The 21,316-nt window shown below is 34.5% G+C and overlaps 1 protein-coding gene across 1 annotated transcript in view; it reads right to left on the reverse strand.

Moving 5' to 3' along the window:
* ADGB (androglobin) overlaps positions 1-21,316 on the reverse strand; it is a 99,689-nt gene that overhangs the window by 49,386 nt on the left and 28,987 nt on the right. The window contains exons 9-13 of the mRNA XM_066546830.1: positions 14,748-14,842; positions 12,198-12,372; positions 11,378-11,468; positions 8,491-8,635; positions 951-996 (exon numbers count right to left, since the gene is read on the reverse strand). Of these exons, the coding sequence (XP_066402927.1) occupies positions 951-996; positions 8,491-8,635; positions 11,378-11,468; positions 12,198-12,372; positions 14,748-14,842 (552 nt within the window). The remainder of the gene's footprint in view (positions 1-950; positions 997-8,490; positions 8,636-11,377; positions 11,469-12,197; positions 12,373-14,747; positions 14,843-21,316) is intronic.

The raw sequence follows: 21,316 nt of genomic DNA on the forward strand, positions 1-21,316 counted from the left end.
GCAATCACTCAATAACTTTTTGTGTTGTAATGTAACTTTCTCTACATTTATTCTCTGAGATTCATATAAGTAGTTACTGCAAATCTTTGAACTGGCCCAAAAAGAAGTTTTGAGACAGCTCAACAACTGAGAACAGAAGAACTGAACAGCTATTAATTTAGAATGCTTGCTGAGGAAAAAAGATGAGGTAATATTCAAACATAAGGTATAACAAATGAGAAAGCTATTAGAAACATACATAATTTATATATAAATGTGCTTTGCAATATTTCATTATCACCAATACACACATAGCTAATGTGTGGCTCTAAATTAGTTTGCACCTATTTTTCAAGAACTGAAAGAAATGCACCAAAGGCCTTTTTCCTTTCTTTCAACTATGGAAAAACTACCTGAAAGCTGAAAAATCGAGACTTCCTCTTCAATTTAAGTTAGCACGGGTCTTAGACTTCTAGTAAAATGACCACAGTGCTCTTATTTTTAAGAGCCTCTTATTTTTCTGACCAAATCCTTCAAGCTTTCAAAGTAATTTAAAAAATGTGGTATTAGTTTTGAAAAAATTTTGAATACTCTTCAAATAGTGATGTAAGACATATTTCAAAGGAACACACATTAAAATGAAAGCTGGTTTTTGGTTCTTTTTTTGCAATTTTTCAGGAAAAAAAAAAGAAAATACTATAATTCACAGTTCTTTAAAAAGAGCTCTCTGTACAAAATCTACTGTATGTTTCTGGAGAGTAACTTATGAGAAGTGTTTGAATTTTTTTTGAACACAAACCTAAAGATTTTAAGTAATTATATATACTATTAGCAGTTCTTTGAAATCTTTTACTGTAAAACCAACACCCATAAATAAGTAAGACTGCTGATATATGTCCATGAGGATTAGCACTGACACCAAACAACATGGGAATGGTAAAAATCTGACTATAAACTTTACACACACTTACCTTTACTGAGTACCTCTGCATTTTGTTGCAACAAGGGACTGGTCTTCTATACAGTGAAAAAACAAAACAAGGAAAAGTAATGATAGTGATTATAATCTTGCATTATTTTGTGAGAGAAAATACCTGATTTTGGGGCAGTCCTTCCAGAGACAGAGAAACAAACTGGTAAGTTATCATCATGGGTTTGGGCTGGGTTTTTAAAAGAAAAATAAAAGTAGCAAATTTCATCATAATACCTACATACATATCAGCAACAGACTGATGTTTTTTGATGGTTTTCTAGAGAAGTACATGTCATTTGCAATGGGAGATAAAAGCTGTTTCATATACCACTTCACTATTAAAACAATGTTCTTTGATATTACTGGTTTTTGACAATAAAGTACGTTTTATTCTAAGAACTAATATTCCTGTTCTACAACCAATTCAATTTTTTTTCAAAGGCAAATATTAAAGCCTAAAAAAGCTATTACAAACAAATTTCCAACCTTCCTTTCATCCCAGGTCTCCCTTTACCCAGATTTGTCACCCTTCTCCCCACCCAAACTCCTCATATACACCTCATATATCTTCACATGTGTTAAAGGTGCTGATGCTGAAGCTGGTGGCACTGACCAGGCCAGCAGCTGGACATACATAGTGATTTTCTGTTCTGCAATTCAAAGAAGAGCTGTGGGAGCTGTGCTGACTTGGAGCTTTTATGCTTTTTCAGTACAATCAAGAAATATATTTTGAGGGGCAGACAGACATAATTTAGACAGTCTGAGTTAGACTGGATGGCAGGTCACAACAGTACCTAAACCTTGCACAAGGTGATTGTGCTGGAAATACAGGTCTACCTCAACCCTCCTATTACAGACTACCCTGCATACACTATGTAAAGGGACCCATGAATGCTTCCTTAGAGGAAAACCTCATGGTTTCCTACTTTAATTTCTAGATCCAGTAAAAGGCTCCCTGCAGCATTTTACAAAATCTCTATGGGCTCAGGACATGGGAACAGGCTCAGGAATCTCACCTCTGGCAAAATTTTAGGTGTTTCATATTGTCTGAATTAACAAAGGAAAGAGCTGAGCAAATAAACTACGGATTTAAGAGTCTCTATCCCAAAGCTGGAAGTGGCAAATAATTTAATGCACATAATTTAACTGTAATATTGTTTATTATGGAAATTTGGAAGTCTCATTTTTGCACAGCACAAATCTGAAATTCTATTCTCAGTCTGTTATGGACTTTTGTGTTTTTTGGATGTTCATGAGTCAAAGCTGGGGACAGATCTAAAATTAAGAGCAATTAAGAGAAAAAATAAGACACTGCTGAAATTGTTAACACTTGGGTTAAGAATTTAGTAATGGAAATATATTGTGTTTTGCAGTTATTTTTAAAGATTAATTTTTTGTTTTTCTATGAGCTGAAAAGGACACATCTTGCATGTACTTCAGCTCCTGTTTGCAGAACTCAGTACACTCAACTGTTCAGAAGAAGTCAAGCTGTGATCCCTTCTCATGTCCCATTGAGAGTCATGTCTCAGCATACAGGTCTAAAAATCACACGGACTATCTCTTCCCTTTAAAATGTTACTTCAGAAGTACACATACACAGAGCTGTCATATTTCTCCATGTGAGCCTACAACTTTCAAAATTCCAATGTTGCCAAATTTCTTGTGGGAGTCACAGGACTTACCAAACAGATGCATGTCACCTGTACAATTTATTGAGTTTCTTCTCAGAAATTCTGGGCATGTCCAAAGTATAAAAGGTACGAGATCTACAATATAAGCCTTGGAGACTGCAACTCTGTCCAACAAGTCTTGCACTTTCTGCCCAATATACTGCTCATGGACAGTACACATGACCCACACTTCTAGTATGGACATGAGGCAGCTTAATATAGAGCTACTTTGTCAATACTAACAGCTGGCAGCAGGAAAGCCTGGAAAGATACAGAAAATCCTCAAAAATGGCATCAACAGAATTTGCAGTAAAGAAGGAGAAGGTGCCCTGGAAAATCTGGATTCTTAGTAGCTTCATGCAGTCTGAACTGTGAAACCAGTCTAACCACAGCTGTGTAGAGACTCCCATAGGCTCATTTACTCAGTTTTTGGAGCACAAGCATAATACAGTCAAAAGCTGCCTGCTTTTTCAATGGTATAGGATGTGTTCATCTACCTAATCTTCACTGACTTGGAGACAACACGAGTGTCAAGAAAGTTCTCACTCTTTTATACTATTGCTTCATGTACTGTGCCTAAGACATTGGCACAGAAATAGAAAATAAAGTCATTTTTCCTCCGTAATGAACGCGCATTTTCTGAAAAGTCAGCTCTGCTGCCACAGTATCTTATAAAGAAATAAATCAGAAAATACTTAGATCCAGCTGTGAACATGGAATGATGCACACAGATTCTAGGAGAAATAATTATTCTTCCTTCAATGAATGGCAAATCTGAATGAAAAATCTGTAGATGACTTAAAAATACAATTGATCATCTCTTAAATTTCATAATCATTAATGCATATTTGTAAAAATAATGGTAATTCATAAATTTATAGCTATCTTGTAATGTTCAAGGTTTCAATTCATATTTTTCAGCCTCCTAACACTAGCCAGATTTTTATTTTATTCAAATCTAACAAAAAGTAAGTTTTAAAATTTATCTGATATTCTTATAAAAACAGTTGCCATTTCTATTGCACAAATTATGCATGGCAAAACTTAACATACCAGTTACTCTGTGAAAAAAGCAGCCTTCTTAAAAAAATAAGCTTTCTAACTATAAGTGCAAGTGAAGGAATAAAGTTTCAGGTACACTTCTTTAAGATAAAAAATCCATTTAAATTCCTTCAAAATGACAAAGATGACCAAAAATATTTCTTAAGATCTAAACCTGTATTAAATTTCAAGGTTTGACATTCACCTGAGAGTTATATCATCAAAGGGTTTTGCATCTATAGTCATTTGGGGAGCCTTTTTTTTATTCCTCAGTCACTGTGTTCACTAAATGGAATATCAGTTCTCATTTTACCTGTAATGTGAGGGTAGGTAACAGAGGTGGGTTTTGAAAAAAGGAAATGTTACAAAAGAGCAAACATCTGCAAAGCTGTACACAAACTGAGATATAGAAATAGCTTAAAAATACGGGATTACAAATTTGGCACCTCTTTTACTCAGTCTGTAATGTTGAAGCTGCCCAATATGCATGTGCAAGTAGGTAATTGTGGGCCCATTAAAGTGTCTGTGTACTACAAATGTCTAAATTCCTCTTCTCAAGTCTCTCTTCTCATTCATGTGCCTTATATGTCATGTGTAATTTTTCCCTGAAAATAATAAGCAGGGAATTTCCATTTCATGCAGGGTGAAGTAATTTACAAAATGATAACATTTGTAAGGAAAATAGATTTGTTTTATTTCTTACCTAGCTCTCCTGGTGACTCAATACCAATTCATAGCACTTAGGAAATACAACACAAGAAGGATTGGAGAGAAAAGAGGTAAAAGCTTGTTATGACACAACAGTCAGTAACATTTATGGGGAACATGAAAAGAGCACACAACAGAGCATGCAGATTAAATAAAATGGTATCAGTTACACACAAGAAGATAATGGACAGACTGAATCAAAAAACATGAAGGAAACATGAGCATTGAAGAACAAGTTTTTTGTATGGTGTCACTGGGACAGATTGGAGACTCTAACACTTTTGTGTTAAAAATTAGCATTGCCAGGGAGCTTGACACTGAAGTAGCCACAAAGAGAAATATGAGTGTTCTGCTTAAGACATATGAACGTAGCAATCAGGTCAGTATATTAAAATATCTAGTAGCCATTGCACATACTGATGGTAAACATATTCTGGTTTTCTTGCTTTGCATTTCCTCAAACAGAACACATAGAGCTTTATTCTCAATGGAATTGGAGATAACTTCTATCAAAAAATTCATCCCAATGAAGAATATTCAAGTAGGCTTTTGAATGGCAGATCTACAAGGAAACATCTATCTACTCCAGGATAATATTTTTCTCTGAAGTGTTTGACAAAATTACTGTTGCAGAAATCTGCAAGACTGTGCAATTTATATATGATGACAGTTTTGTTTTTTTCCTGGCCACAAAATACTTTCACATGGATTTCAATGTGTGCTACACTTATAAATTACTTACCTTCCTATTGAACAAGAATAAAAGAGAGCCTCTCCATATAAGAATTTGGCTCTATGTTATGGAGTTTTTAAAAAAAATTGACAAAATGCATTTTCTTAAGAACAGTGATTCAAGATCAATTTAACTGCCAAAATTAGCTATTTTAAAATATTTTTCCCTAGTGCAAATCCAAATGCTACCAGGACTGTAAAATCAGTGAATGGGAAAGTCAGAGAAAAAAAAAATTTGAAAAATTCAATAATGAAGCATTTCTATATTTCAGCATGAATACTTTGAGGACATGAGGGATAATGGCATGTCTTTCAACTTCATATTTTTCAAAGAAGGTACATCTAGCTCCTAGAATTTTGTCTTTCATGTATCATTCGTCTCTGTTTCTGTGACAACAGACCTTAGGAACAGTGAATCAGATATTCAGTAAAGTTACTTCATGCAGTTTACATTAGAGAGAATTGAAATATGCCAATTTAAACTTGTTGAGCATCTGGCACAAGAGGTGATTGAATTTCAGTCAGCTTAAAGCATAGAACTGCTGTATCCCAAAGATTTACCAAATCTGTATCAAAGGTTTTAAAGCTGATGTCTCCTGACTAGTAATCACACAGTTTAAAATGGAGACAAAGCTATTTGCATTCAGTATGTTGCAATACAAAATTCTAAAAATTAGTAATAATAAAGTGAATTTGGGATATCAAAAAGTTTCTCTTTCAGTGTTTGCTTTTTTAATCACTAATTGATTTGTTTTTAAAAAGTATATATTATTATCTCAAGTTTAAAAACTACAGAAAGCAAGCTCATCCTTTATGTATTTGTGAGAGGTATCCACATAATTTTGTTGATGAAAAGATTTAATATGTGAAAAAAAGGAGATTGCCCTCCAAGTTAAAAACCACTTTCTTCTCTAATCTGTAAAAATGAAGTTCTCCTTGCATACTATAGCTATTAACAGGCATAGAATTTTTCAACTGAAGTTTAAATTGAGGCAAAAGTAAAGTTCATGTGCAAGTCAATTAGCTGTTCATAACTTCTTACATTCCATGTCTGAATCAGATTGCCCTGCCTACATCACATCCATGTCTTCTTCCAACCATTCCAGTTTTATCATGTATTTTCATACTTGTGCTTGTGTCTCCTTAACTGCATGTCCTACTGTAATAGATCATCCTTCTAAAACACTCTTGGACTAGGGGAGAAAATCTAAGGGATGTTTCACACTCCTTCGATGCTTCCAGCACATAAACTTCTATTAATTCGCAACTAGCCAAATCTATATTTCTACACCTACAGACTGAAGTAATGAAAACAATAATTATTATATGCTATAAGATGCTACTTTGATTTAATGTGATTTTATGAGACTTTTATTTCTAATCATCTGTCCTGTTTATGTTGGATATTAGGTTTTGCACTTTTAAGATTGGTTCTGAGAGTGAAGAAGGGGGAGAAGAAGCACAGAATTTGCAGAAATTGCACTTCTTGGTTCGCATTCTTTCTTTTGGTGTGTGTTGTTTGCAGCATGGACAGTGAGAAAGAACTTTATTTTTGCTTTTAGTTAGATTTTTTTGCTAGCAGGGAGGTTTTTTGCACTGTAGCATGGTTTTGGTTTGATTTTTTTTGGAAGTGTTCAAACTGGTTTTGGACTGAAAATTTAGAAAAAATATTGGAAGCTCACACTGTGTCCCACTGAGGCCTGGGACACAGCATGTTCCAGAGCAGGAGAGACTGAAAAGAGACTGAGCAAGATGAGCTACAGACAGCAAAAAGGACTTTCTTAATTTGCCATCTCTTCAGAACAGCAAGTGATTCCATTGTTCAATATTATTAATTTTTTTCATATTTGTGAATACTTTGCTTGTTAAAATAAACAGGTTTTTCCACTTTTCTCCAAGGAAATATTTCCCACACTGGTGGGGAGGAGGGGCCACTTGAATTTGTTTCTAGATGTACCTCATTTCAGAGGTTTTCTTCCAAATTTGTTCCAAACCAAGACATACTTCCAGCTCCTTTTTACCCTGCTACTTTTTGTAAGGATTTTTATATGATGCCATTATTAAAAATACTTTTAAAGGTAAAGTACTATTGAAGTACTAATTAGGCTATTGCTTATAAAATGCACACAAAATACTGAAGAGCTAAATATACCACAGAATCACAGGTCATAGATATATTCTATTGTAAAGCATTCTTCTTCACTGCAGAATTGCCTTATTTTAAAATCATTAAATCCACTAATGATAACCACACATGTACATTATCTAAACACACAGCACACATATAGATCTGAAATATAAAAATGGTATGAGGGTACTCTGCAGAGGAAATATAAATTGACACTCCAAAAATTACATAGAAAATTACCTCCCATTAATTTAAAAATTCAAAGCCAAAAGAGAAATGCTATCAAATGGTCTTCTGAGTAGTGTTTGCTGCAGTCAGAATGAAAATGAAGAGATGTTGGCACTGCCATATTGAGTTTCTTTATTTCTCTATGTTGCCCACTATTTCCCTATATGAAATACTTTTTCATGAAATGTATTGTTCAGAAAGACTTTGAAAGTATCATTTTTTCTCTGTTAAGCATGTAAAATTTAAATATTAGAAGGATAATTTTCTTAAAGATTTATCTAAAAGCCGACTATGGTAGCATATACACATTCCATTTAAAAACAGAAACAACAAAAAAAAATTACAAAAATCGGTTATTACAACTTTCCAAAGTGATCCTGGTAATGTTTCATTAAACTTATGTAAGATTAATCTTATCTATCTTGGAAAATTAAAGTGGAGACTTCTACCTAGTAACTAGCGTTGACTTGGGTGGTTTGAGCCAGCTTGTAGTCAGTGCTGCATCCAATGAACCTGTTTGGAGGAATGCCATTCCCTCACAGAGTTACACAGGAAGCCTAAGCTTCTGGCTTACCTAGAAGTCCTTCCATTCAGTCTTAAATAGGATGCCATTTTTAGACGTGTTAATAAAGTTTACATTTTTCTAGTCACATGCCTAGGTACATCTTGCTCTGCAGTCAAAATAAACTATTCATAATATAAAGTAATATTTATTTAAAACACTGCAGATTATCTTCTTAAAATACTACTATCAGAAGGATTTTGAACAGTGAAACCAAGACAGTGTTAGCAATAGAACTTCCATAAAAAAGAAAGTTGAAGAAAAGGCACTAAGAAAGATTTCCCAATCAATACACATCAAGATAACTATAAAGTGGAAAGGGAAGGGAAGTTAGTTAAATAGCAAAGGAAAAAGCTTTCTGCAACGTCTTTGAAAACATGTATTTCAGTACTAAATAGTTTTATTTTATCTTTCCCTCTCCTTTGTAATATAAAACTAGGTCAAGTTTAAAAAATAGAAATATTATTACCTGAGAATAATCTACCGCATTTGAGTGTCTCCCATTTTGATTCATATCCCCATTACTGTCACTTTCATTTTCGTCAGTTTCAGTAACAGAAGTGAGATGGGACATAGAATGAAATCCTTTTTTGAGGGCAGACTGTGAAAAGCGGCTATATAATAAAAGAGAACACAAACACTTTAATCCATACATTTTCTTTCAAATGACAGTCTTCATAACTATTCTTAGCAGAATTTTGTCAAAATAATTTGTGTCTCCTTTATTTTGAAAGATTCCTAGGGCAGCACAGAATCCATATCTTCATATATTTCTTGCCATTACTGGCTTGGAACTACACACGAAACTATGATAGAAAGACCTCTTAACTAACCCTCAAAAAAGCAAAACCCAAGCCAGCTGAAAACTAGATGATAATGTCAGAAGTGAATAAATTACTATGAATAAATTTAAACAGAAATGAATAAATTACTATGGCCCCTAGACAAGAAGAAAACACTACTTTAATGGACGTTTAAAAACACTACTTTAATGACACAAAACGTTTGTTTTGTGTCAGAATAATTTTTTTCTTTTCCCTCAAAATGGGTCTCCATAGCTACCAGACCCCTAAAACACAGGATAACCAAGGAAACCTGTGCAGGCCTATTCTGGTACTAGCAAAAGAAGGCTCTGTTGCTGACTTCACTGGAGGCAGGAGTAAAAACTGAAGGAAATATAAGTAACTCTTTGCTTGTTAAATGAAGAACGAGAAGAACAAGACCAAAACAATTTTGCAAACGTGCTAATTAGACTTAAGCGTGTAATTGTGCTATTACAGCAATAAAGAACAAATTAAAATCTAAGCATGTGTTATCTAGCCCCCTTTCTAAGGACTGAGATAATGAAAGATCAAGATCTTTTGCAGTAACAGTCAAAATTATTTTCCCTTTAAGTGTTTCAAAATAATTTAATATGAGAAAAGGAAGAGATTAAAAACTTTCAGTCCCAACTGTGTTTCTAAGTCCCTTATCTTATTTACACAGCTATATTGCTTGAATGAAATAGTAATACCTGCTATATATTTTTTGGCTACTACCTGTTAATTAAATTACAAAGATTAAAGTAGCAAATTGTCATAGAAAATTAGCACATTAAATAAACTATCCTTCCCCAAATGGGGTAAGTTGACCATGAAGAAATCTATCAAATATGAAAAAACAATATAAAATCTGTTAAAGTGCAAATACTTCAACATCTTCAGTATCAAATCTCTCATTACTTTGATAGCCTGTTAATTGCTTAGAGCATTATATTTCTACTCCTGCTGTTTGAAAACAAGCAGTAATTTAAGTACCTTTAACTAATGAAATGCAACTGTACCAGCAAAACAATTACATTCCCAGAATATTCCAAGGTCATGTCATCTATGGAAAAATGCTGCTGTTCAAATAAAAATTTAAAATATCAACTGGTTTATTATGTCTGTTGAATTATGATGATCAAAATGTAGAACCTGCCACATATGTAGTGTTTTAGTTAGACAAAACTAAACAAATTTAGTTAGTTTATTAGAGATGTACTACACAAAAGGTGTACACACCCTAAGAAAATGTACAGATCTCCAACAATTTACAACCTATTGTTGGACTCAAGTCTCAAGAAAAGGCATATCCTCCATAATCCAATACACTGGGTATAAGACACGTTCAATTCTTCATGACAGAAGCTCAATCAGAATAAGAGAGACAGGATGAATAATTCTAGAACTTGTCTGAATGTTCACATCATAAGCTGAAGCCTGACAGAAGTGCATTATGCAGTGTGTCCCAGGGAAAAGCACACAGCTCTGATACATTTTATGGTAATCTTTCTTTTCTCATCAGGGAGCAAGTATTATGCTGCGCATGGAATATTGACTAGAAGTCATGTATACAACAATTTCTGAAACTTTTCTAAGACACCCTATATAAAGACTTTAGTTCTCAAGGGTTTATAGGACTTCCAAACAGTCTTTAACACAAGGCATTTATACAAAGCTGTGTTTTGACCATGAGCTTTTTCACCTGCACTCTCAGGCCTACTGTAACAATCATGAACAGAGAACAGCCTCTTTTATTAATAAACATTAAGTGTTCCATATCAAACTTGGGATGCCCAGGAAAATACTGACTGGCTAGTCAATTATTTCCTTGTTATATGTTAGAATTTAAAAAAGACCAGTAGTTTGAAGAAAAATTCGAAATACTTCAGAGAATATTCTTATTTCTGGCAGAAGTAATCTAGCAAAAATTCTACATCCTTGGACCCACTGGGTAGAGAATCTGGCAATGTGTCTTTACCTGACAGCACTCCCCGTCCTCCAATGTCAGAAGTCCTGAGAAGTGTACATCTACCTAGGGGACTGTCTGTCCTGGATGTGACAAGTGTGGATGTCCACTCCCTGGGATACTTTCTCAGCAGTGCAGACATGAGCAGATTGTAGGGAGAAAAGCTAAGCCCAGAGATTTGCATCTCCAACAGGAAGTGTGTGCTGCACTCCCAAAACAGGAGTTGCTTGTAAGCCTCAAAGACTGGAGAGTGAACATAATTGTGTATGTATGCACCTGTGTGCCTGATTAGAACATCTTGGGATTAGCTACAGGAAGGTGTTCAGAAGTTCTTAGGTGTTTATTAGCACTTTGTAAGTGTCCAGTATACAAACTTAGCTGTTGTACTGCCAATATGGATCCTAAATGTACAGTTCACTGATAGCTCCTTAATTACATGACACCAATACATGAACAGAGTGCTTTGTCCTGATGTACTTCAGAAATGGTCTGAGCAGTTTTTCCCTGTGACACAGGTAAAGATAAGCCATTGCACTTTCACAGTGCACTTTCACAATGCTAATGCTGAAACTACATTATATACTTACATGTCCGTTGGTATTTTGACAATATCCAATTTGTATTTAAAAAATAGGCTAGCAATCTCAACAAATTTTTCAGGTTTCTCTACCACAGGCTCTGGGAAAAAAGCAACTTGTTAAATATTTACATTCATAAAAGTGATTAATACTATTAATGTTGAGAAATAATTTCCAATGGGGACTTGTCACCCCTAAATAATTTTCCATGTATAATTTTCCATGCACTTGAATGGAACAGAAAACACAGGGGTGGTTCTAGGTGACATATAATGAAAAAATAAATGCATTGCACTCTGTTCCTCAGCCTGCAAAGTATTAAATTATGCCAACTTATATGCAAGGTTGTCCAGGGTAGCTCAAAACAACTATGGCAGCACTTTTTGCCTTTGCCAATTTCCTTTAGTTCTTATCCCAGTATACTTTGCTAACCTGCCTGCAACACTTTCACACTCAAGCTATCTCATATCATGCATCTAACTCCATTTTGCAGTACAGATAACCCTAGAAAAAAATTACTCTAAACCTGTAAGTTGATGTAGCAGGACTAGTCACAAACTTTAAATTTTTAAAAGGTGTTCAGAAGCTTTCATGGCTCTGCATCAGAGAGCTTCTGTGTTATTTTGATAACATCCCCTCTTCATTTGCTCCACTAGAGTGCTTTTTTCAACATAAATTAAGACACTTCTTAAAGCATGTAGGAAATATAGCTAAGAGGAAGTAATACAAAATTGAGTTCAATTGAAATTAAGCTAACAGATCATAAGTGTGGTCCTGAACTAATTAAAATGTAATTACAGATTTATTTCGGAGTTTTTAGTAGACAAACCTGGGGGTTCACATGTCACAACAACTTCCTTTTTTGTACGGAAAAGCTTCCAAGGAGGAAGTGTTGGTGGTTCTGGAGGTGTTACCAGAGGACAGGACCTTGTTCTAGTGATCAGGACAGGATGGCTATGTATATGGGAAAGCCCATATTGCCTCATCTTCTCTGAAGAATCAGCCTACAAAACATGGAAGGATAACCTGACAGGGTCAGATCTTCTTTCTCTTCATATCTGTCTAACAAACAAGAATAGTATGCACACAAAGGAATGTAATAGCTTTTATAAAAAATGAAATTAATATAGTCCATCTGGCAAGACTATCCAAAAACATGCTGATTAGAATTTGATATTCAGCACCAAAAGTACACTTAGAAGTATTTATATGTATTTTACTTTTTATAATAGATTCATCACTTCTTTAACTTATTTATATAACCATAACCTACAAGTGAAGAGAATGAATATGTAAGAGAACAATAGGCATGATATTTTATTTTAAATAATAATCCTTAAAAACACTTTCTGGGAGAAAAAGTCCTTACTCCATGCTGAGTTTATAGATTGTTAAAATTTTAAAATCAATTGTTCTTTTAGATAATTTGTAAATACTTTGTAATGTATTGCTTTGAATCAACACAACACTAAAGCTAGGCTTTTTATTTGATGGCTCATTTATAAAACACAATAAAGACACTTCAGTTGACCTATACACTGAAGCCTTTAGGAACAGACTTAAGAGGAATTTTAGATGTGGACATTGAGTGGTGCTCTTCCCACTAAAATAATAATGGTCTAGTACTTAACATCACAGCTGAAAGTTCTGTTAGAAGATTTGTACATCACTTTAATTTTAAAAGCACACTTTCTTTTACATGCTAAATAAATCACTGATAACTTATTTCTTTAACATACTAATCAGCAAGTCTCTGATTGCTTCTACTAATTTTAAAATGTTCTTTTGGTTCTGTGTTTATGAGCTCTGTAGAGAAGAATGTTGTGGTTGTCAGTTAGTTGATGAGTGGGGAACAATTTAAATTAAAAATGCCAGTTAAAACATCCAAGATTGAAACAGATTTTGAATATAACCAGTTAGGGGTCATAAAGGAGAATTTAGCTGCTGTTGAGTACACTACAGACTTGTATGACTCAATTACTGATTTTTTTTTTCATTTTATTTGAGCAAGCCAAAAGAAATTCAAGCCACAACAATCCAAGGAAATCCACATTAGAAAGTAAAGCTAAAAGGGGTACTGCAAAAATTTGTGAGGGAAACTCTGGCACAACTGCAGTCAATGACAAAATTTTCTCCAAGTTTAGGGAGCAACTCTTATCCCAGTGAATTCATTTTCTAGAGTTTATTTCAATCAGTGTAGTTTTTGTCAGCCCTTGAATATGGTGGGGTTTTTATCCATAAGAAATCTTCTATACTTCTATATTTAACTTCTGTCCACTTCCATTTCTCTGTCAAGTCTTTACTAAAAAACTAGTTTAGACATATAGATTCATCTGTCTCATCCTATTTGGTCTGCCATACCTCTTTTTCAGTAATCTCTATATCCCAACAGACTGTAGTCAAGTTTGAGACTCAGGGTGTTAAGGTGGCAGGAAAGATATAAGCCCATGTCCCTGCTTCCACTTTGCTTTTTGATGACTAGCATTACTTATTATTAGCAAAGAGACAATATTGACTGAGACCTTATATTAAAATAAATTAAAAAAATATCACAGATTACAAGTTAATCTACAAAGTTGCCTAAAATACACAGCACAATTTTTAAAAAGAAAATAGTGCAAGAATTAAGTGCACTATAGCATAACACCTGGAAAACATTTCTGTACATTTCTTTACTTTATGAAGCTTACCAGTTTCCTGAGAAGGCAGATTAAAATGTAATGATCTAATTATGATAGATATAATTTAAAGGTACAAAAAAAAAAAGGAAGCCTAGTTAATAATCAACTCAAGAAAGCCTGTTCTGGCATTATAAAAAGCTTTCTAAGGAGTGTGAGTGACTAAATGGAAATTTAACTGCTGTTTTTACCCCAACTGCATTAAGGGCTACGCTTTTTTCCGGCTGCTTTTACCAGTTACAATACTAATGACAGAAATTGATATAAACATGGTATTTCTATAACATGCTCTAACAACAAGCAACATACTGGAAAATGTATATCAGGGAATCTTAACTGCAGTCTTCAAAAAATTAAAATTCATGTTTTTCAAGTAGCCCTTAAAATAATGAGACTTTCCATTCAGAAGTATCTCATCATAATACGCATTCTAGTCCACATCTAGTCTCTCTCAGGAGACTTCAGCTTCTGGGATCCTAAGGAAAGTGGAGGAAAGCTGAGTAAAATCAGCAGGCTTTGGCAGGAAAATGCATGTTCAGAACCCAGAAGTACCAAAATAAAAATTTAACTGGCAGTCATCATTTAGTGACTGTTTCACTGTGCTAACTGTATTCTTTTAGTTACAACATTGTTGCAAGAAAATGAAACACTCTGATAACAAAATAAGTAATGCTTTCCTGTCCTGAGAGCAGAGATCTCACCATTCGTGTTAATAAAAAAATGTCCTCTTCAAACAAGTCCAGCGGTATGCAGCCAGCATACGCCACCATTTCTGGCTCGGGTGGTGTGGGTGATTCTACACAGAAAACATCAACATGCTTTAGAACAAGGCAAATAGTAAAAAATGTAGCTGTAGCTAACACTAAATTATTGTGCTTTCTCTGCCCTATTTTTATTACTATTTTCTTTGTCTGACTGTTATTATATTCAAAAGAAGAGCTCATTGTAATGCACTTTGAATAGAAACCATGGACAGAAAAAACCACGTCATTTAAATCGTCAACAGCATTTGCATATTTTACTTCTTTTTCATAAATTAGTAACATAAAATACAATTTAAAAATATGACAGGTCAGAGGTAGCTTTCAACATTTTTTTTTATTTCAAATTTTAAAAATGGTAGATACTAGTATAAAGAAAACAATACACGAAATCTGTGTAGATGAAGTAAAAACATTCTGATTGGTCAGTACTAGTTAAATGCTTCTCACCAGTGAAGGCAAAATTTGATCTTGCCAACAAAAGCATCCAAAGCCAGAGCTCTGGCCATTGCTGCCAAGGGAGGGATATGGAGATAGAGATAAATAATTTCACAAAAAATAACCCTAACCCTAAGCCTGTAAACCTGGGTAGCTGCTCTCACTTCTGTCAAGCAGATGAAAAAATGGAGGTAATGATGACTGCCTCAGAAAGTATGAAGCTCTTATCCCACATACCTTATAGAATTGTTTGCCTGTAATTCTGCTATAGGCAAGGAATAGAAACAGGGGCACATTCACTTTGTTAACCCCAGAAATCTGTTGCACTAGGCAACCACACGATCATCTCCTACTCTTATCTGTGAAAGAAGCCACTGCTAACTCCTGAATCATGAAGAGAAAACAAAGATGTCTGATAGTCAGTTCATTCATGCTGAAGGGAAATTAAAAGTCTAAAACATAATACTTGAAATATACATTTCTGGTTTTAACAAAAAGACATCCCAAAAAGAAAGGTATCTATTTCTCTCTACTTTTCCTTAGTCATCTCAGAAAATTTGGAGACAAGGTTGTGACATCTGTTTTTCAGTAGAATGTTTTTTAGGAAAAATTTCTTCACAGAAGGAGTTGTTTATCATTGGAACAGGCTATCCAAGGAAGTGGTTGAGCCATCATTCCAGGAAGTATTTAAACTATATGTATATGTGGCACTGAGGAACATGGTTTAGTGGTGGGCTTTCAGTACAGGTTAACAGCTGGATTTAATGAACTTAGAATCTTTTCAAACCTAAATGATTCTCTGATTCTATTCTCATCTAACATTCCAGTAAAATTATCTGCATCTGTCATTGTTCCCTTCAGCTTAACCTCAAATACAGGATAATTGCTTTCTATGTCTAATAAATATTCAACTGGAAGTTGCACTGAGAATAGGTATTTTGTGTGGAATTAAATAAAACAAAGCTATCTGCATATAAATAGGCAAGTGTCTGGAAAATATGATTTATCAGACCTCAAATCTATTTATTTAGAGGGTATGCACATTTTATTCTCAAAGTATAATATCTTTGCATCTGAAATATTCTTCCAGGAATTCAATTATCCAATTAAATATAAGCTAAAGGCAAGTAAGTGTTACTTTCCAATGGACTCTTAGTTTTTCTCACTGCATGCTTGTGATTCCCATGTTAATCACAGCTCTTGTGTTAGTTGTGGGTTTCAACTTGCTCAAAAGCAAGGCTATGATTAACGTTAATCTCAATACTTACCAATATATCTGATATGTTACAAACACAGCAATATTAGCTATGTTGTCCTGCACATTTACAGAACATTATGTGCCACAAGGCATACCAATCTCATTGCATGTGAGAAGTATTTCTGAAATAAAAGTATTTAATCAAATACCAAGTGGAATGTAAAGCTGTCATATTTAGTCCAGATGGGTTGTGAAATAAAATGTCTGCAGGGCAGACAATAAAGAGCAATGAACAAATTATTAGAGCATGCAAATTATTAACCAGGCACATCATATATACTTTAATAATACTATAACAATACTAGCACATTATGCCAGTAGCTTTAAAAATTGCATATTATTTGATCTTTTTTCATTGTACAAAAAATGAGGATGAGGTATGCAAATTATTTGGCACCAAGTTTAATGATGGTTAGTGTGGATTCAGTATTTGGGGAAACTAGTTCAAACTGATAGCTTGATAAAATTGCATTATTAGATGAAAAATTTTATAATACACAGTACAGCAAAACAGATTCAGCAAAGCCTATTATTTCTATCCATCAGTGTGAATATAGGAATTCTGCACTGCTTTGTTAAAAAATTCTGAATCCGTATAGCTACTTATGTTTCGCACTTGCAGCTTTGCAAATTCACTTACAGAGAATGAGCGCTAACAACCCAAAAAAAAGCTTCCGTCCCTTTGCGAAGGGAAAGTAAGATTTTAATTGATTGATGCAAAATACATATCCAATCACTTAAAAAAAAAGGTCAGGAATTAAAAATGTTTATTTTAATAGATCTTAACAATTTTTATTTGTTTATCATATGTTTTACATATGACTTGCAAAGAATTTTCTCACTCTTAATGTTTCTTTTAAATATTTATCTATCAAACAAGAGTTGATGGTGTAGTATAATTTTCCAAGGACTAATGATGGCAGATGAAGACCACAAAAGTGGGTCTGGATCTAAGGGCTGGAGAATCTCTCCTATGAAGAAGGGCTGAAAAAGTTTTTGTTGTTCAGCCTGGATTAGAGAAGGCTCCATGGAGATCTTAGAGTAGCCTTCCAGTATCTAAAGAGGAGCTTACAAGAAAGCTTAAGAGCGATTCTTGAGGCCATGGAGTGATAGAACAAGGGGCAATTCTTCTAACTGACCCCTCTGAAAGAGGGCAGGCTTAAAAAGAAAGTTCTTAATTGTGAGGATGTTGAAGCACCAGAATAGGTTGCCCGGAGAAACTGTGGATCCCCCATCCCTGGATGTGTTCCAGGCTAAGTTGCATGGGGGGGATCTGAGAACTCTGGCTTAGTGGAAGGCATCCCTGCCCATGGCAGAGGGTTGAAACTAGATGATCTTTAAGGTTGCTTCCAACCCAGACCATTCTATGAAAACACATCAGTTGGCTTTCAATATCCTGACCATCAGGTCTGAGCTCAGATGTTACCTCTGCATATTGGATTAGATTTGCATATTGGAAGTTTTGAGTTTTCAGAAAAATAACCTGTGTGCTCTTCAGAATTGACAAAAATACCATAGAATGATGATATGCACTTGAAAACCAAAACATTAGGCTTCAATCCATCTTGTAAATGAAAACTCTTGAATAGGTAAAAGAAAATTTATAAGAATGTTACAGTTATGTGACATTTATCTCATTGCCTCTGATGATTACAGATCTACTTGAGTTCAAAAACTTCTAAGTATAATAATAATCTCAACACTTCTGTGACATAGAAAATATTGTCTTTAATTACAGAATTTGTATCAAGGCACAATGAGATTAGCAAAATACATGGCTGATTTTTAGAAGAAACTCCCAAATTCCCAGCTAATGACCTTTCAAATGGAATAGCGTTCCCTTTCCAGCAGTTCAGAAATTATTAAGAAACTCAGTAGTTTGGAAACCGAAATACAAGCAAAGTGGTGATTCTTTATAGGAACAAGGTGATTGACTACCTTTTTGCATATAGGTAAAACCTTAAAAAGGGAAGGCCTTGTAAAATCATGGCTCAGGTCTGGTACTTCAGCTAAGCAGGAAAGGACTATGGGAAAGTGACTCAGCTGAATTAGAGGCAGAAAAGCAAGGTATGTCACCATAACGTGTTCACATCATGGTGTATGGTGGTTGGTTGAATTATGTTTGTTATGATTTAAAAGTATGTAAGTGATAAAGGCCTGACTGCACAAAAAAGGCCTGTTTTTTACCATAAAGCAGCTCTCCTTCGCACCTGCCTGGGGACCCTGTGTCACTTTGGACTCTTACCTCACAGTACCTTATCTCATATCATATCATATCATCATATCATATCATATCATATCATATCATATCATATCATATCAATCATATAATTTCTTATAATTTCAGTGTAAAAACTGCTCATAAAACAGGGGGATACCCTAAGCATGAAAGCGTTGCTACCAGAAGAAAAAGCTGCTGAGTGGATAAGTACAGATTTGTATACTAAAATGGATCAGTAGGAACACATGAATTGTCTACCAGAACTTCTCAAAGACTGGCTGACTGATAAAGTCAGATCAAAGGCATTCAGATAAGTCCTTTATCAAAGACAAAGTTGGTTGCTCTCAGGAAGAGTTCAGACTGACCATATCAAGGGCTTTTTATTCAGCTGGATCCACACAACTGGATGAATAGTGAAACAAGTTCAATGCTTCGATGATCATACTGTGTTTGTGGGGTGCAGCAGGCGTTGGTCTGACTGTGCAAGTGGTTCATAACTGCATATGTTTGTATTGGATCTGGCTGGGATTGAGCTTTCATCAGGGCAGCCCTTGTGGTGCTGTTTTAGATACATCACCAAAATGCTGGGGGAAACACACCAGTATGTCAGTGACAGCTGAGCCAAGCTCACACACCAATAAATCCTCTGTTTCTCACTCCACCACCCCAGCAAGAACACTGGGTTGAGCAAAGGGTTCAGTCCTCATTCTCTGCCCCATCCCACTGTGGAGAGTGACCAGGTGGATGGGTGGTGGCTTAGCTGCCAAACAGCATCAATCCATGACAACATTATAGCCCACACAAAATCAAAGGCCTGTAAGAGAAGTTTCCAAGTAATTAGCAGTAACTGGTACTTCAATGTGTCATGAATAAAAAGGTCATGAATATACAATGCAATGAATACAGAAGGCTTTGCCATTTTAAATTTCAAATATAAGTAACATCTGGAGCAGTTGAATATCTCTTTAGAAATAGTCCATATTTATCACAAAGAAGAAAACTTTCCTTGAAATCAACAGTCAACAGGTAGAGTGTAAGCTTACAGCTGGAAAATAAGCACTTTTATCATGATGGGAATGAACCACTTTTCAAATCACTTAAAATGAAAAAAAAAAGAAAATAAAAAAAATAAAAAAATGATGCTATATTAAGTAAAGCCACTGTTTCACTGTTACAAAACTCTACCAGAACAATTCAGGAACTTTTTACAACTACTGCCTCTGGAGTCTGACTTTGAATCAAGACCTAGTTTGTGATGTTATTTCATGCACAACAATGGTTCTACTGTCCTGGGCCAGTCTACAGACCATGTGTCTCATAAAGCCTGCAAAATTTCCCTCTTTTGGCTACACTCTCACAACAAAAATGCATCATAATTCAGTATTATTTCAAACTTCAATTCCTTTTTTTTTTCCTTTCAGTCTAATAATTTTAAATTTGCTCTGCTACTATAGGGATACCTAGCTCTTACTCTTCTCCAAAAGTCTTTTTTGGTTCAAACTTAGGATAAAAGATTTCTCTGATCTGTGTACTTGAGACCTGAATTAATAATCTTTCTGAATAACCTCTTCACAGGACACTATCTGTCTTTCACAAAAAAGCATAAACTGCGCTATAAGTGGCAGGATAAAGATCTAAATATCATGTCACTTTTCATATGGAAGCACTGCCTCTTTTTTTAAATGCTCTTTCACTCCTTTTGCACACTTTCTAGAATACATATCTTAGATTCTTTTGCTTCCCCTTTGCTTTCTTTTCTCCATCACATGCTTGAGTACTAGTTAGTCACTGAACTTATATTCACATGAAACACCTCATTTTCCTATTCCACACCTGCTGCACCTAAAGCAAACTACATTCCTGCAATGTATTTTAAAATTTACTGCTGTTTAACTCATTTAGTGGTATGTAAGGTAGGAGTTTAAATAAATATATTTGCTGAAGACAAACCATAATCTTGGTTTGGTGCAGTTTAAAATTATTTAAATCTCTAATTTTAATCAGGATTCAAATCAAGAAGCAGGAATACCATTTATGTAGCAAATTTCATTTTTACTTTGTAATTATTTCCCTTAGGAAGATGTTCTACCTATTCTCACCTACTGATTTGCAACTGCAAATCATTCAAGTTAATAAGTGGTTTTTGCTGCTAGTCACATGGAAATGCCAAATGTATCCAAACATAAGCAAAGTCAAGAGCATATAAGCTTATTGTACATTTGTGAAACTCTTCTATAGTTTATGCTAATAAATTTGAAATATCTTGGTTGATTGTTTAGCTGTCTGATTAGTATTTACTTTTGATTTGTTTAAAATGTATTTTCTTGAGGTTTTTTGTTTGTTTGTTTGTTTTTAGCATTAACTATAAATGCTAACTAAAACAAAGTACTGCAATATACTATTTTTAATCTATGTTGCAGATTAGGTTAGAATGACTTCAGTGTGTAATGTGAGCTATAAATAACTACAATTTAAACAAAACCAAAAGTAAATACAACCTCCCCCCAGTTAAGTTCAAAACAAAATTAAAGCAAAGACTTTTGCTTTACATATGACTCCTGTCTGTATTTCTCTTCAAAACAAAAGGACTTA

The sequence above is a fragment of the Molothrus aeneus genome, chromosome 3 (assembly GCF_037042795.1).
Source record: "Molothrus aeneus isolate 106 chromosome 3, BPBGC_Maene_1.0, whole genome shotgun sequence".
Taxonomy (NCBI): Eukaryota; Metazoa; Chordata; class Aves; order Passeriformes; family Icteridae; genus Molothrus; species Molothrus aeneus.